Raw genomic sequence first — 19,014 nt, 5'->3', positions numbered from 1 at the left:
TTTTGATCCTTAGCTATAAAAGTTGAAAATGTTATACATTTTTAACTACAACATAGTTTTTAAATTTTAAATTTGATAAATGTTGTCAAAATTTGAACTTTAAATGCTTTTAAAACAAAATCGTTCATATGTATTTTTAATATTTTTCAACTTTTATTACAAAAAATATCAGAAGCCTTGTATTAAATTTTCATGCTTTTTGACCCAACAAATAATATTTAATTGACATTTATAGAAAAAAAAAAATGAAGATTGAAAATGTCCGCCAACACTTAAGACAAGTCAAAATATTTTGAAAATTTTATCAAGTAGCTATATGAATTGATAAAATAAAAATTTGGTGTAAATTTCAATTAGTCTTAGAATTACAACTATTAATTTAAGAATAGACTATTTGCTATAACGCCTATGACATAATATAAGATTGATGTTCTATAATTATTATGCCATAATACAATTTACATTGGGGATTTTATTATAATTGTTTTAAATGTGGGAAAAGAATTGTACCATTAATTATAAATACTAGTATTTTTAACTACTTACCTAATGTATAAATTATTTAATAATCCAATTGAGACTTGTTTAAACATAAAAAAATTAGTAATAGTATAATACTAAAAATATTGATTAAAAAATTATATAGTTTTTGTACATAATATTCAAGTATCAAGTACTTACATTATCTAGTTTTTATTTGTTATTTATCAGGTTAGGTGTATCTATATTCCAAGATAATATTTCAAGTATAAATTATAATTCTTCACTATTATCTCTGATTACACCAATTGTGTAATTATATATATATATATATATATATTACTTAAACACTTACATTTATTGCAGAATTCTACAAACCGTGTTTCTCTAATATTTCTTTTATTCTATCCGTCATTCACCAACCACACTTTAAACAATAGAACAGTAGGTAAGTGAGATTTTACCTATAATTCTGTATAAAACCTCTACAAATATATAAAAAAATTTACATGGTTTGCAGTTTGCATGTTATAGGTATTTATAATAATGTTACATTACCAGATAGACAAAAAAATATAGGAAAAACCTCCTAATATAACATCCTGCAGGATATGCGTCTGTTGTAAACGAGGTAGGTACTCACCGTGAAATGTGAATGATTAGTATAGGTATCACCTTTTTGTCGGCCGAGTGGCTTAAGTTAAACCAGGGGCAAACGGGCGCCGGGCAGTAAGTTATCGACAAGTTCTAAAGGACTATATAAATATATAATATTTTGCATAATAAATTATGTAAATATATTCAACTGAATTTTTTTGGCCCCAGTTCCTTCCAAGTTACCGTAAAACCACCATTGGTGTTACGTGATTTCGAGGACACGTTAATATCTAAAGAAAAAATATAACTTTTATCCTTACGGCTCAGAGAATAGACATATCAATATATAGACTGTGGGTCCTTTATACCATGCCAGAGTTATCGCAAAAAAAAAAAAAAAAAATAATAATAATAAAAACCCTTCAGATAGTTGACTCCCCAAAAAAATAAAATTTTGAAAAATTAAAAAAAAAATGATTAGGTGTGATGGATCATGGATGTGTTGAGTTTGAATTCAACGATAGGCAATGATATATTTAATTATTAACACTGTTTTTATTAACTTTTGAATCAATACTACCTAACCGCAGAAGTGAAGAACAGTGAGAACTGAAAATGTGTTCATGGTATAAGTTGGTAATGCGCTATAATAGTTTACAATCAATTGTATACCAAAGCGTATAGTAAAATTTGTATAATATACGTATAATTTGTATGTAAATTTTTTTTGTTAAATTTGGATTCAATGATAAATTATTTTTTTATAACTATGGGCTACGATAAAAACAATTCAGAGAGGAGACCGTCTTGTCAGTCATATCATATCGATCAGTCCGATCAGGTATAAATGTATAATATTATAATGGATTTAAAAAATTGACTACCTATTTGTTTTATATATTAGCATTGTAATAAAAATGTATTGTGACTAAAAAAAAATAACTATTTGTTTATTTTAAATCATCCATAGACTGATACTGAAATCTTATGAATATAGTATGAGGTGTAGGGACACGACATTTTTATTACCTATAGGGTTATTTTCTTACGAGATTCTTTATTACGGGATTCCACGCCAGAAGTCCCCGGATTCATTCTCTCTCTCACGACTACCAGACCATTTCTATATCCTAGGTCAAAAATTCACCATCGCTTGTAACACTGAGGTAGATAACATTATAACTGTAACCAAGCCACCAAGGGGCACAGCTATGTACAGTAAACAGTTTAATATCAATTATGGGTCAAGGTAATTTTTATAATACATATTATATAATATAGGTACCTATCTGACAATGTGTATATATTCATAATCCACTTTGATACTGTTTATATAGTGACTATAAATCACAGATAGCTGTAAATAGATCTACAGCTGTCGCAGCTTAAAACCTAAATCTGTCACAGGCCGCAGTAGTGCTTTTAACCCTTAATAACAGGCAAGGCTCGGTCACTCGTGAGCCGTGACCGGAATGAGATAAAATACTACAAACTGGATTATATTATTAACTATTAAGTACCTGCCGGTTTATACCATACCCTTTTTTTTATTGTTTTTTTTGTTCATTTACAAGATACAAAATGTTTCGTTTTTTTTTTTTTGTTACCTATGTATACAAGTTATAATATTTATAATAAGTAAGAAAAAACAGAAATTCAAAAAAATATTGACTGTTTCTTACCTATATAAAAACAATTAATACAGGATTAGGATTAATGAACTTTTTAGTGCCTAATTATAATAGTGAATGAAATCACATGGGTCACCCGTGACCACCCTCGTCTGTCCCGTTGGAAATTATAGCCTTGACTGTGGGGGGTTAAATTTGAATAACAACACGGACTCAGATATAATAACTTTTATCTTAATCCGCGAATAACAATAATAAAAATGATAATGATATTGAATGATAATAAGTAATGATAACGGTATTATGATTATAAATGATAATAAATAATGATGATTCATAAAATGAAAAAAATGTACTTAATATTTTTTTTAGTTTTTAGTTTTAAGTAGGTACTAGGTAGGTACCAATTAAACATCATCAAATTTGAACATAACTAGTGAGTTTGATTTTAGTCAATTTTTTTTTAATCATAATATTTGTATCAGACCTCCTTCATCCAATTCCGATAACAATTCATGTTGAAAACTTGGATGTCGGTTTTATTTATATAATTATTTGCAATAATCAGTCAAATTCTCTGAATAATTAAACCTAGTTTTATGTTCGGGACGATAATGTGCTATTATTAATTAAAAATTGTCTTTTCAGTGCATGTAATTTTTTTATTTCCAACCGGATTACTTATGTTATCCGATTATAATTAATCAAATACTTTTTATAGAGGTTTATATAACAACTAACTTATATTTGACTTTCATGTTATATTTATATAAATTTTATCAATGTGGCAATATTATGTAAACCTTCAATGTAAATTGTTTTATTGTTACTCTTGTCTAATTGTACTTTTGTCATAATTTATGGATACAAGTTGGTAGAAAATGTTTTGTCCAAACGGTTCATCGATTGATCTATGGGTCAACAAGACATCAGAATGTTTTTTAGAAACCACAGTTGCTGGTACCTTGGCCGTGTACATGATACTATTTGGCACAGCCCAATGCTCAATGTACAGAAAATACAGTACGCCTCTATCGCAGGCTGCAATTCCCCAATCCAGGTTATACTATGTTCAGATGATCATTACATTTCTTCTTCCCCTTTTGGCAGTAGCTAAGTTTTTCGTTGACATCCACATTATTCAAAATGGTGTTGTTTACGGTTATCAAGTGAGTACATATTAAGAAATTGAATATGAAAGCCACCTGACTTAACTTTGTTACGTGTTTTAATATATTATTAATTTTTTAGGCTGTATATATGCTCGTTATGGTTTTTGTATTTCCATTATCGGCAAAACTCATACTAATGGAAAGAAAAAGTCTCTTACCCTCAATGCCAGCCCGTGGACATGGTCTAGTCTTGCTCATTTTCTGGGTATTAGTGTTCCTCGCTGAAAATGTGACTTTCATTACCATTAAAAGAGATGATTGGTGGCCTAAATTAGATAAGTTAGTTAATACATTTGTCCATGGATTTGTATTAAATTATATTCATGTGTTATTAATAATTTATTTTCAGTTTAAATGGTCAAATTGAATTCGGTTTATTCGTTGGAAATTATATATTAAGCTTCTTACTATTGATCTTAGGTGTAAAAGCACCTGGAATAATGACTGCAAGAGATTACTTTAGCCTACACAACTCAACGGATTTGTTTTTAGATGTAAGTTTTCAATATTTAATTTAATTATATATTTTAAGATACTTATTATACTGAAAGTTCTAAAAAAAAAAAAAAAAGATACTTATTATAATTTAAAAAACTTGTGTTCAACATTAAATAAAGAAAATATTCTAAATATTTAAATGCTATATTGGTAAACAATTTCATATTTTTTTAATAGTATAATGTTTAATTTACTTATGAGATTATATCATTAATTTCTGTAAACAAATCTTGTATATAAATAATTCAACAATTGTCTACTTTGATTGTAGTACAATTTAAGCCAAAGTTTTTTTTGCCCACCAATGCTAGAAGTAGTACATAGAAGCATTAGTAGAATGGAAAATCCTAGTTGCTATATTTCAAAATATAACCAATTATAAAACTAATGCTAGGCAACCCCATTGACACTGGTGGCTTTTTGGATCTTGATACGAAGGATTGTAGTTTTGGTGGTCTCCATCCATCAAAATATTCTTTATATAATAATAAATTATTATTATTAATACGTCATATTGTATAAATTTAGTTTTTCGATGTTGGTTATTATGTGTTATCTATGTGAAGTGTCTATGGCATAAAAAAAACAAAATATATCATAAATTACAATTATACCTACTTCACTTTCATTTGTATTGTAATATAACAGATAATATGTGCAGTATTATAGATATATTTTTATTTTTGGCTTTTGCTTATTTTTGTTTACAGAATACTGACTGTATTGTTTAAATGTGATTCACAAATGTATCATTCAAGACCTTTTTTAGTTCCTGTATTTTTACCGTCAATATTTTATACTTGTATAGAAATAATATTGAACTGTTATAATTTTTTAGTCTGATCGAGTGGAAGAAACCTCAACATGGAACAATATGATTCGAAAAGTAAAAATGATAGCACCTTTCATATGGCCAAAAAAGAGTGTGGCTTTACAACTAAGAGTAGTTGCTTGTATTATGTTGGTAATTGCTGGAAGAGTAGCCAATGTGTATGTTCCTCTTTACAGTGCAAAAATTGGTATTTAATTTTTGTTTTAATCTTTTTATGTTCCTTTAATAATATAAAAAGCATATTAAACTAATAATTGATTTTATTCTTAGTCGACAGCTTAACTGCTACTCCTCTTGTTTTTCGTTGGGATTTAATTTTTATCTATATTGGTATCAAATTTTTACAAGGAGGTCTTGGAATGGGTTTCTTGAATAACCTAAGAAGTTATCTATGGATTAGAGTACAACAATATACTAAACGGGAAGTTGAAGTGAGTTTTCTTTAATTCTCTATAAGGTAAAAATATATTAACTGTACCAATTAATATATTTTAAAATATGTACTTAGGTATCACTATTCCGTCATTTACATAACTTAAGTTTGAGATGGCATTTGAGCCGTAAAACTGGTGAAGTATTGAGAATTATGGACCGTGGAACAGACTCGACAAATAGTTTGTTGTCATTTTTACTTTTTAGTATTGGACCTACCATAATTGACATCATTGTAGCTGTTATATTTTTCCTATCATATTTCAATTGGATGATGGGAACTGTGGTTTTTATTACAATGGTTTTGTATATAGGTAAAATTATTTTACATTCAATAATATGAGTAATATTTAAATGACACTGAGAAAAAAATGTCCAACAATTAAATCCATTTTTATTAGCCGTTAATGGTGTGACTATTTAGTATGAATTTAAGACAAAATATTAAATATACCCTTGGCTTATAGGTACTTTTTGTGGGTAGTTATTAGTTAAAACAAGATTTAAAAAAAGGTTAAATGGAAGGCATATATAGAGGAATTAAATATTGAACATCCACCACTTTTTCTAGGTTAGGTTCTAGAGTATATAATTAGAGGTCGGATTTATTTGTATTTATATAACTAAAGTATGTATTTACACAACAAAACTATGTACATAAATGTGTGCTAAGCAGTTCAAAATATGATTATCAAAAAAATATTAATAATAAATCCTTAATACAATGAAATTTAATAAAAATAAATGATTATTCATCTAATTATCTTGATTGCATTTTGTGATAACATGGGCTTTCAAATTTTTAAATTTAAAAAATCACTAATTCTGTCGTAAAATTGCTTTATACCATGTTTACACTTATACCCACATAAAAAATACGTCCGGTCGACATCACCAAATTGACGATATTGTACTAGACAATTTGTACACTGTTCAGTATGGGCTTACTTATGATAAGCTTTCTATCAAAAATCACTCCGAGGAAACATGTTGAAACAGTAAAATTGTCTAAATATGTGAGAAAAAATTGAATAATTGTGAAATATGTAAAAACATGTATTTATGACAAAATATGTAAAATCAAGTATAACTCATTTTATTAAAAATCCTGTGAATTGAATCTACTTGCCGAAATTAGTTTATGTCATACTGAAAATATGTATTTACATATAAATCCTAGCCCTTTACATAATATAACCATTAAACCTATGACTTTTTTATGTTTTTGGTCAATTTTTTCCCTAGAAAACTTATATCACATTTATTAAGTAAACATTTTTTGAAATTAACTATGCCTTCAATTGTCATCATACAAGGCAGAACTCTAAAATGGCAAATATTTAAAGTTCAATTATAAAATTGATTATTAATACATTCAAATTAAATAAATAATATCATGGCTAATATTTAAAAAAATTAAGTTGATAATCTGAGCATTTTTCGACTATAAAAATTATTTTCAGACTTAAAAATAAATAAAAAAAACAACAGATACATCATTGTAAAATCTATACATTTATCAGAATCCAAAATCTTAATGCTACTCAATAAATCATTTATTGTGTATTTTTTTTTTGGTTTGTCGTTACTTTTTGGAACAGTAAAAATGCTCTGATTTTTTACTTAAGAATCTTTGGGTAGGAATGTGAATCTAATTGGGCAGTTTGGGAGGTCAACATTTAAATGTGAATTTTTCACAGCAATTTTCAAGTTTTTCAAGAAAAACATAAACTTTATATAAAATATGAACACTCATAAATTTAAAATCGTTATTTTCATTACCAGTTGCGCCGTTCTAATTTTGCAGAATTTTCTATAATATTAGGTTTAAGGTCATTAACAATTATTTATAATACTAAAGGATAATTTACACTAATAATTACATTGAGTTTATATTGTTTGTTCTACAAAGTTACGATGTGTAGCATTGGTCATGCATCAATTATTATTTTATTTTTTTGGGGGGTTTGGAATTTTTAGCTTTGACAATTACCATAACAGAATGGAGAACAAAATTTCAACGTCGAATGAATATAGCAGATAACAATATGGAAGCTCGTAGTGTTGATTCTATGTTGAATTTTGAAACAGTGAAGTACTATGGTGCTGAAGAATATGAAGTTAAAGCCTATAAAGATGCAATAATGGATTATCAAGTAAAATGAATGGAATTTTTTTTTTAAACCCTTCAATTTAATTAATTTAAAACACATATTTATTTATTTTGTTTAGCATGAAGAGTTTAAAACGCAAGTATCTTTGGCTATTCTCAACACTGTTCAAAATTTAATTGTATGTATAGGATTGTTAGCTGGATCATTGCTCAGTGTTCATTTTGTTGTTGATCTTAAAGAGTTAACAGTAGGTGATTATGTTCTATTCACTGTGTACATCATCCAATTGTATGGACCACTAAATTATTTTGGGACATTTTACAGGTATTAAACAAATTAAGATATATTAAGATGACACCCCACCTACATGTTTTGTCACAGTCCTACAAATCGTTCAACAGACAATTTCAGTTCAGCAGAACTTGAAAATAAGAAACATCAGCTGTGTTTGTTTTTTCTTACAATATTTGAATTTTTAAATGAGCAATGAATATTTTTAAATTGTATTATTTTACATACTCCTTGCTTGCTTGAAAATTAAAATATTCTAAAAAAACCAATGTACAAACACAAATACTGTTTCTTACCTTCTGATTTGATTATATGTTAATTTTTTGTAGTATTAAAGTTAATAACAAATTGGATTTGATAACTCAAATTGGCTGTTGTAAAATATTGTAGGACTGATACAAAACATGTGGGTATGACATCTACTTAAAGTCAACTAAAATATTAAAATAATATGCATAATATATGAATATTAAATCATTTTAAATAGAGCAATTCAGAAGAACTTCATTGACATGGAAAATATGTTTGATTTGATGAATATAGTACCAGATGTTAGTGATGTACCTGATGCAAAAGACTTGGTGTTGAAAAATGGACAAGTGGAATTCCGCAATGTAACATTTTCTTATCAACCTGATAGAATAGTGTTACAAAATATTTCATTTGTGGTTCAACCGGGCAAGACGTTGGCATTGGTCGGTCCATCGGGTAGTGGAAAAACAACTATTGTGAGACTGTTGTTTAGATTTTTTGATGTGGATTCAGGATCTATCATTATTGATGACCAGAATATACAACTAGTTACACAGAATTCACTTAGAAAAGCTATTGGTGTTGTTCCGCAAGACACTGTTTTGTTCAACAATAGCATTAAGTATGATAAAAAAAAACTCTTGATAAAAACAAAATTTTAACTAAAATTATTTATTAGATTTAACATAAGTTATGGAAAAGTTGAATCTAATGATTCGGAAATAATGAATTCTGCAATGGCAGCCGAAATACATGACAGAATTATGAAATTCCCAGATCAATACAATACACAAGTGTGTTTTGTTTATTTAACTTATAGTCAAACGTTTTAATGTCAATCATTTTCTAGGTTGGTGAAAGAGGATTGAAACTTAGTGGGGGAGAAAAACAAAGAGTTGCTATTGCCAGAACTTTACTTAAAGCGCCTGCCATTGTTTTACTGGACGAAGCCACAAGTGCATTGGATACTAAAACAGAAAGACAGATTCAAGTAAATACTAACATTTTATCGATGATAATATTATGGTTTTAAATACCTGTGTTAATCATTTTAAAATCGTTTAAGGCGGCGTTGGATCAAGTCTGTGCTAATCGCACCACAATAATTGTTGCACATAGGCTGTCAACTGTTATACATGCTGATGAAATATTAGTACTAAAAGATGGAGAAATATATGAGAGAGGAAGGTAAATCCATGTGTCTTTTTCTTTAATTTGCAATTTTTTTGAAATCAAGCTCTTAGCATTATATCTGTTGAAAATTTAAATGTTATGTTCTGTAGGCATGATGATCTCATAATAAGAAATGGCCTGTATGGTGAAATGTGGTCTGAACAGCGTAAATCCGCTAGTGATATACCCTCTAATGAGGATCCAACACCTTCAGCAACAACTACCAATGAGACTTCAACAAGTTCAAAAAGTTTCCACCATCCACACGCTTAGAGATTGTGTATTAGACAATTCTACCGGTTTAGGGACAACGTGTAAGGGTTATAGTCTGAGATACATTTGAGGTATTCTCTATTTGGGCTAGTGGCTGGTTTTTACTTATTAGAAAAATATCTTTCAATGTTACTACTTCTAAACATGTGTTTATTTTTATTATCCCAATTAATATGAACATTTTATGTGCCCTACTTTCAATCCACATTCAGTGGTACTCTATAAGTTGTAAAATACATCTTTTATATTTTATTTTATTAGTATATATATTTTGTATATTGTACAACTTATTATCTTAAAAATGTTCAGCTGAATTTCATATTGTACCAGTCACAATTCAATAAGATTTTCTGCCATAATTATGTATATAGATAATAAAATTATTCATTTATGTATTTTATTATTTATGGCCGTGATAGGTATAGATTATAAGATTAGTTATCTATTATCATTAAATGTACATTTTATTAGCACAAAAAATGTGAACACTATGTAGAATTGACAATTTCTACACAGATACCCAAATACTAATTGTTAAACTTTGTAAATATGGAAAGACAATGCTCTCAGAAATACTAATAGCTAAATAGTTAATTATTTGAACAAAAACACTTACCCTTGTAATTCGGAGCCTTTTAATACATAAATAGTCGACAAATATAATATGCGTTTGAATGTTATTTGTATGGAGGTACTTACTGCATTGTATTTGTTGTATTTAAATTGTTTGGACGATCAAATATCAATAAATTACAATTTATTTGTGTATAATAAAACTCAATTTATATTATTTTGTGTATGTAGATTATGTTTAAACTTCAAACGTATGAAACTATTTTTTTATTTTTTCCTAACTAACAAAATAAACTATAGGCAGCAATGACTAAAAATATAATTTTATATGAAACCAATTCGACTTTGTCCAAAACTTTTACGTTATTGTTAACTATGTGTTTTGTGTTGATTCATTAAGTATGCTCCTATTTTTACCCTTAATTAAGGTTTTTTCAAAGTTTTAAATATTCTTCAAGATTAAGGTTAAGGGGAATGGAAGTATGTAATAGTACTGAGCAGCAAGCATGAAGAAAATTTTGCTTATCATCAATTTGACTGATTTCAATAAAATAATAAAATAAGTAAAAAAAAAAAATTGTTTAATGCCTAAATCGCAACAGAATAGGTAACTAACTAAATAATTGTTTCAGACATAGTTAAACAAGGAGATAGTTATATTTATCACTATTTATTATAACCACAAACTGAAATATGCAGAATGTTCGAAAAGTTTGGAAACCTGGTCATTTGACATTTTACTAATAAGGACTGATGAACGATAATATTATGATATAATTAATAAGGGTTGTACTTCATATTCCACAGCTATTCGTTCCAATAGAGTTATAATATTTATAAGGATATAGTACCTATACTTATCCTTATATACTTATTTTACTATTTCCAATAGTTTTTGGAACAAATCTTCATTGGAGTTAATATAATTTGAACAAGAGGATTGTATTCAACATACTATTCCAAACAAATGTTTTTGTAACAAACATCATAGGCATCATAGACATAGGTACGTCACGTACCTAAATAAACTTTTTTTTTGGCATGTACTCCCGTGGCCGGGCAAGACCATGTTCGCCCAGAAATGACCTTTCCTTTTTTGCCCAAGAATATTATAGTACTTTTTGATCACATTTTTATAGTACAGAATTCGGGAAACACTTACTTAAAATTATTCATGTAAAGTATGTGTCTACAATGGTCTGTGCCTGGTTGAGTGTTATAAATGAAATTCGAACTGAGGTCTACATTAAACTAAACAATGTTCATTTACAAACTTGTACCAAAGATAAAAAAAGCATAGATCGACAATGAAAAATGAGCAAACAATACAACAATATAAAACAGGAACGATCAATCGGTATGATTTTATTAAATCTATGGCATTTAATTATTATAAATTATAAATTTAATAATTATATTTTAACGATTTATATTTTTTATATTAATTTTTTGTTGAGCTTAAAGTATTCTTAACACAAATCCATTCTCTTTTATAATTGACAGAATTATAAATACAATGTTATAAGCAATTTTTTAACGACCTTATAAATGTTATAAGAATTATTTGAATGTACATTTAAATTCATTAAATGCAAAAGATACACAATACATTTTTAGAGAGTAATAAAAGCTGCCTCCTCGTGGGACTCACCGTGTAGTAATGCTAAATGGCTTCAAGTAAGTGTTTCCAAAATTGTGTATTTTAAAAATGTGATCAAAAAGTACTATAATATTCTTGGGCGAAAAGGGAAAGTAGGTAGTTTTAAAATATTTAAGCAAAAAGCGAAAGGTTATTTTTGAGCGAAAATAGTCCCGCCCATCGTAATTCGTAGCCACTAGGGGGGCAAATTTGCCTCTCGGTAATCCTACCCCCGAATGACCGAAAAGCCGTTTATTCAAAAACAAACTACAAAAGAAAACAAATGGACAGTGATGGCCCAGTCTCCCACTCACTAGTCCTCGCAATAACAGTTTTACAAATAATAAGGGGCTCTATGCCCTCCATTTGTCTTTTGGGCCACAATATAAAAACTTAACTACTTAAGGTTGCTGCGGTTGACGTTGCCGTTGTCGCTCTTCCTCCTCTCTGTTTCTCAAGACATGAACAATAAATCAGCACACTGCATCCCATTTTTCTTCGCTTTCCAGCATTGTATACACCGCCGTTTCAGAAAAGAATTTCACTTCAGTTTTCACCTCCAGTTCTCTGCGTAGTCTCCACCAGCGGTCGCACAGGAAAAACGCGTGCTCTGTGGCATCATTATGACACACGAAGATATGTTATATGTATCTCATCTCTTGAACATGCATAAATAATCACCATAACAACCATGGCCCGTGAGGAGTTGGGTGATATGATAATTCACTGTACCCGACTTTCTTAGGATCCAAGGCCGGAGATCAGGAATTAATCTCTTAGTCCATCTTCCCGTAGCTGAATTTTGCCAGTCACTCTGCCACTTGCTTATTGAATCTTCCCTAAGCTCGTTCTTTAGAGGAAGAGCAGAATTCGTCTGCTTTGCCACGTGTATTGCGCTTCTTTCTGACACCTGTAATTTTAGAGGCAGCATGCCTACCACGACCAGTATGGCATTTGTGAATACCGTCTTATAGGCGGAAATATTACCCTCTATTTAGTAGGTACCTAAATAAACTACTACGGTTCTAACTAGGATACTTTATATTTTGATTTTTTTAATTTATGTATATTCCTATTTTGGAAATAACATTTGTGAAAATTGCGTATGTTTTAAATGATGTACCTATATAATATACCTATGTACCATGCACCAATATGTGTACCAGTATCATGCGTAATTCACGGTGAGCATCAATAATGATTTCTTTTTTTTCATAAAAATATTATATTTTAATTAAATAAATACATACGTGAGTTGAAAAACACCACGTTGACTAAACCACTAAACAAAAAATACTAAAACTTGTCTACAAGTCGACTACAGCGAACACTTCGGATGGTCCGCCGTGACTGTCAGTTAAACTATACCGATCCTACAACACTGCATAGGCACAGAATTGATTAAATCTAAAAACAATGTTAATTCAATCTATTCTGTGGTACACGTTGACCTATTTATACAACATTCAACCACAGAATAAAATGATATAATTTCAAATTTGATCGAACGTATTGTTGTTTTGGCGGCAAAACTGCGACCAAGGAGAATAGACGCACGCCGATCGAAATCAACGAGTTTTTTTCACGGGCAATTGTTGCCACTTGCAGAGCACCGCTGATAAGATTCGGGAATCATGATTTTCGGAATAGCTGTCCAAAGGATTATCCGGCAATCCGTGTACCGCCAACATAGCGGCTACCGAAAAGTCAGTCCACTTTGTACTTCGACAGCGATTCGCCACACGGCCAACAGGAAATACAGCAAAATGACGTACCAGATCGAAGAGAGAGGTTCGCCCAACACAATTGACTATAAATTGTACATAAGTAAGTCGACATTGAAATTGTGTGAGGCAAAATGCTTGTACTAATAATTGACCGCCGATGTCTTATGTGTGTTATTGTAAGCCTTATTGGTTGTTTACCACGATTATTGTGAATTTTTGATTTTAATCGTCCAACATTCAAGGTCATCTTTTATGGTGACCTCTGCCATTTCTAGTTATTTAGTAGGTATTTATGGAAGATTTCCGCCTGACGTTGAATCGTGTACATAAGAGATGTCATTGGCACAATATAATTAAATATATTTTATATTATTAATTATTTTTATATTATACCTGAGGCTTGAGACATATTAAGTATGTTTGAAAATGGATTGCATTCAAATTTATTCACGGTGTTGTAGGTTAAGAAAAAACATTCAGTAGGTACTAGGTGATTGGTATCTTAAAATAGCCTATTAAATGATTACTAATGATATCAATTCAAATTCCTTAAACATTCATTATGAAAATATATTATTCTATATTATTAATATTTTTAGATTATAAAAAGGTAACAGGTTCCCTACTACCCCAACAGTTCTTAATCATTACAAACAACAGACTGTTCAATTGTTGTTAAACTAAACTAGGTCTTAACAGTAGAAAAAAAAATAATATTAATTTATTTTTCAAACATAATAATTTAGAAAAATATACTACAGTTTTAGGATACTTACCAATTGATAAATGTATAAATGTTCATTGTTAAGGCAGCTAGATCAGGTACAATTGATCACGTAAAACAGGCCAAATGCGAGACAAAACTGTTGAACTTGGACTTGATAGATTTTAATTTTGAAAACTAATTAAAAATCTTCAACAACTCTACTAAAGCATGGCTGTGGAAATTTATTATTAATACAAAAATTAAAGGCTTACTAAAATATATATAATACCAAAATTCTTATTTGTTAAATTATCGATATTTTATCGAAAAAATTTGAATGATTAAAATTCTCTTGGCCATTCCCTAACCAACACAATAACTAATTAAAATCTGGAAAATTCAAGTCCTTCAATTTTGTCTAGCTTTTTGGCATATTGTCGTTTGAATAGTATGGCGTATATTTGATAAAATCTGGAACATTGTCATGTGTATGAGCGTGTGAAAACTTTTATGCAGGGGGTGAGCTGTCGGTGCTCAGTACTCGATAACAAATTTAAGGATTACACTCACTAAAATTCATTTACTTCTCGCACAGTCACACAGCTCAAATATAATTGGTATACGAAATGCTTTAATATTAGTCCTTAAAACATGTCACGCTCCAGCTACCTTAAATTAAGTTATAAAATATGTGTTACTTATAGGTAAATTTAATTTAATATAATATTAATGTGAAGGGAAACTTCACATTTAAAGTACCGAATGTTCATAACTTCATAAGTTTAATTTTTTTTATAGAAAATGAAAACGGAATAGTTTCACCATTCCACGATATTCCATTGCTGGCTGATAACACTGGCAAAGTTTTCAATATGGTGGTAGAAATACCTAGATGGACAAATGCGAAAATGGAGGTTAGATTTCCAATTAATCGTACTAAGAAATTGTTTACAAAGTCAATTTTTTTTTAGATTAATACAAAATCTCCTCTAAACCCCATCATTCAAGACACAAAAAAAGGTAAATTACGTTTTGTACCAAATGTGTTCCCACACAAAGGCTACATATGGAATTATGGTGCCTTGCCTCAAACTTGGGAAAATCCTGAATTGCTAGACGAACATACAGGGTGTAAGGGAGACAATGATCCCTTAGATGTTCTTGAAATTGGGTACAAAGTATGCTACAGACTTAATTTTCAAACATTTATAAATCATGTTTAAAATGTTTGTTTATTTATAAGGTAGCAAAACGAGGAGAAGTACTGAAAGTAAAGGTATTGGGTACTGTCGCATTGATTGATGAGGGCAAGTATTATAATTTTTATTACACATTCAAAGAACTATTCTGTGTCCATATTCAATGATTTATTATAGAAATTATTTAAAAGTAGATTATGGTCATCCTACATTATAAATTTATATGTAATTATAAAAAGTGTTATCAATGGGTGGCTTCTTTCAACAAAACCTCACTACATGTTAACTTTTATCACACATTTTTATTGTGTCTAGTATCACGAATATAGGTTGTTTATTAATTATAAAATATGTAATTATAATTTAATAACGAATCCGCATGCCTTGTCTCCGTCTTACAAACAAAGAATGCGGGTTAAATACCAGGTTATAGTATTTAACCTAACCTGGCGTCCTCTTAAAAATGTATGGTATAAATGTATAATGATAAATATGATTAACTTCCAGGCGAAACTGATTGGAAGGTTTTAGTGATAAATGTAGAAGATCCAATTGCACCTGAAGTCAATGGTAACTATACTAATTTAATTATAATTTAATACCTTATCTTAGTGCTGGCAGTATTAAGTCAACATTATTTTTAAAATAAATATCATATTTCCATGGTTTGGAAAGATTTTTCTAGATTCACTGAAAGTACCATATAACTGGTAGTAAGTAATAACGTCATTAGACAAATACTAGATACAGGTATCTTGATTGTATATACCACCAGCCCTACCTTATCCATTTTTTAAACATTTATTGTTTGTTTGATCTAATTCTACTATTCTGCTAATTTTTTATAATGTTATAATTTTATTTCTAGACATCAAGGACATTGAAAAACATTTTCCCGGGCTACTAAAAGCCACTGTTGAATGGTTGAAAATCTACAAAATTCCAGATGGTAAACCTGAGAATAAATTTGCTTTTAATGGTGAACCCAAAGATGCCGAATTTGCTCTGAAAATAGTCAGTGATACGCATGAATACTGGAAGGCCTTAATACAAAAAGAGAACACTGACGGTTTATCCTGGTAGGGAAATGTTATTTACAAACTATTTTTTCAATGGTATATTTTTGTTACTATTGTTGACTATGATTGATTTTAGTGTGAACACGTCATTGAATAATGCTTCTAGTATTGATAATGAAAAAGTTCAAGCAATATTGTCGGAGATTTTGCCACTATCCGAACCTAGCCCATTATCACCAGAAGGTAATTTAAATTATGTAAAAATCAAGTCGATATTATTCTCAATGACATAGTATGATTTTGATATAGTAAAAAGTTATCTCATAATGTGTACCTATAAATTAGGGATGGGCCGATACCACTTATTACCGATATCCGATATTGCGATATATGCTGCCGATATAAAACCGATACCCGATAATATATGGAAATGTTAAAACAACATTTTTGACAAAAAAAACATGAGCCGATACCACCATTAAACCGATATTTAATATAACCGATACCTGATAACACAAATAATATTACCTAGAAAATTGAAATCATTGATTATTATAAAATAATCTATAGTATTTGATTATTGATAACCTAACCTGTGCATTTGTGAATTATGATACTATCAATACTATGCTGATCGATAAGATTTTTTTTGGTATCAGTTGAAATATCGGTTTTGAAAAAAAACCGATATCGGCCCATCCCTAGTATAAATCATATAATACATAAATCTATATTATTAATGGAATGATACCCACTTAAACTAAATTATATAGAAACATCTATGGTGTTGTGCCTTGTATTTTAAAGCGGATTATAGACATTCAATATTGTACAAGTGTTATCGCACTTCAGGGACTTAATTTTTGATTGTGAGGATCGGTCGAACCCTGCCGAGTGCGGCCCTTCAACAACAACAAAATGTTTTTTATCTAACTTAATCAAAAAACTCATTGACAATTCACTTACCTAATTACGATTTGGTTGGATATTATCTGTATTTGAATTATGGTTGATTGTTACTAGGCAAAACTTACCCATATTACATTTTATTTTTCCCATTAAAAGATATTTGAAAAAACATTGAAAATATGAAAAACTATTCCTTAGCTGATAATCAATGATCACTGAAAGGCATTAGTCATAACACCTTAGAATTTAATTTAATCTTTGGTGGGTCACTAAATCCCAAATTGTATATTGTAGGCCATATATTAGTATAATTCCATGTTTTTAGTGTAGACAATAATAATGTCACATTTTTAATTTGAAAATAAACACATTTGGCAAGCCAAAAATCTAGCTAGAAATTTCTTCAGTCATTTTGTACATAAACTGTGTTAGTTTATCATTGATAACATTTATTTTGGAACACTAATTTATTTCACAAATGTGAGCTTTAACTCTGAAAATAAAATATATATATAATATATCCTTAATAAATTATTTATTACTTGGTTTTTATAAATATTAGGATTTTATTCATTAGAATAATAATTAATTATTATTACTTAATATCTCAATGGTTTTTACAGTTGATATCGTATGGTTCTGCATTAGATTTAAGGGCATGACCTTTAAATTGTAGTTTTGCAGCTCAATTAAATCATTTTATTTAGTCTTACATTTATGTTGTTACTATTTCTGTTGCAGTTGATAAATGGCATTTTGTAAAATTATAAAATGATAACTGTTCATGGTATCAATTTTTTGGTGAAATTAGAAAGTGGGATCAAAATAAATCATTTTTTGAAAAATATTACAATTGTTGTATTTAATTATGTAGAACTCATATTCATTCCTAACTAATTTTACAACATCCAAATTATTTAATGAATTACATTTATGTATTTTTTTTTTTTTACATGTAAAATGCAAACATTGTAACCTCATAATAAACTTAATGTGTTAAATACTACTTTTAAATATGTATTTCAATAAATTGTAATGTTTTTTCTTCAAATTATAATTACTATTGTCTTTATTAATTACCTAATTTACCTGAGAATAATCTTTGTTACATAGCACATGGTAATCAAACAGTTTTATACATACATTTGATTGTAGCAGCTTATGATTTTCATTGTTGAAACTTGGAAAATTATACAAGTATTCATTTCACTTTGAAACTATTTTATAGATTAATGAATTAATAGTAATATGTTATTTTCATTTTGACATAACTTTTTATGTGCAACAACTAATGCGGCAAGCGAGACCAGCTGCCGGCGTGGTGATGCATGTTGCCTCTAGCGCAAAAAATCTAATACTCTTTTTAAAATTAAAAATAATTTTTCTTAAAAATTATCTGAATATTTTGTACTGATTACGCCATGTTTAGTTCTTTTAAGAGGATGTCGCACTGACATGTTTTGTCATCGTCTTACGTACGATATAGCAAATTTTTGT

The 19,014-nt window shown here is 29.0% G+C and overlaps 3 protein-coding genes across 3 annotated transcripts; 2 read left to right on the top strand and 1 right to left on the bottom strand.

The window, feature by feature from the left end:
* Window positions 1–3,041: 3,041 nt before the first annotated feature.
* Window positions 3,042–10,408, top strand: LOC111040057 (ATP-binding cassette sub-family B member 6, mitochondrial). Its single transcript, XM_022323775.1, has 14 exons — window positions 3,042–3,144; window positions 3,580–3,877; window positions 3,960–4,159; window positions 4,230–4,374; window positions 5,217–5,397; window positions 5,481–5,641; window positions 5,719–5,956; window positions 7,623–7,798; window positions 7,875–8,080; window positions 8,535–8,921; window positions 8,979–9,093; window positions 9,150–9,290; window positions 9,366–9,487; window positions 9,583–10,408. Exons 2-14 carry the CDS (start codon window positions 3,590–3,592, stop codon window positions 9,743–9,745), a joined length of 2,523 nt encoding a protein of 840 aa, XP_022179467.1. The 5' UTR covers window positions 3,042–3,144; window positions 3,580–3,589; the 3' UTR covers window positions 9,746–10,408.
* A 1,459-nt stretch (window positions 10,409–11,867) lies between these two features.
* On the bottom strand, window positions 11,868–13,319 carry LOC111040067. Its single transcript, XM_022323788.1, has 2 exons — window positions 12,639–13,319; window positions 11,868–12,567 (listed from the first exon to the last, which is right to left on the bottom strand). Exons 1-2 carry the CDS (start codon window positions 12,886–12,888, stop codon window positions 12,431–12,433), a joined length of 387 nt encoding a protein of 128 aa, XP_022179480.1. The 5' UTR covers window positions 12,889–13,319; the 3' UTR covers window positions 11,868–12,430.
* A 267-nt stretch (window positions 13,320–13,586) lies between these two features.
* On the top strand, window positions 13,587–18,574 carry LOC111040066 (inorganic pyrophosphatase). The gene is made up of 8 exons (XM_022323787.1): window positions 13,587–13,784; window positions 15,189–15,304; window positions 15,362–15,568; window positions 15,634–15,697; window positions 16,097–16,159; window positions 16,458–16,668; window positions 16,745–16,851; window positions 18,259–18,574. Exons 1-8 carry the CDS (start codon window positions 13,592–13,594, stop codon window positions 18,285–18,287), a joined length of 990 nt encoding a protein of 329 aa, XP_022179479.1. The 5' UTR covers window positions 13,587–13,591; the 3' UTR covers window positions 18,288–18,574.
* The last annotated feature ends 440 nt before the right edge of the window (window positions 18,575–19,014 follow it).

The sequence above is a fragment of the Myzus persicae genome, unplaced genomic scaffold, assembly GCF_001856785.1.
Source record: "Myzus persicae strain clone G006 unplaced genomic scaffold, MPER_G0061.0, whole genome shotgun sequence".
Classification (NCBI taxonomy): domain Eukaryota; kingdom Metazoa; phylum Arthropoda; class Insecta; order Hemiptera; family Aphididae; genus Myzus; species Myzus persicae.
The sequence above is the reverse complement of the archived record's forward strand: the minus strand, read 5'-3'. Positions and strand labels throughout refer to the sequence as shown.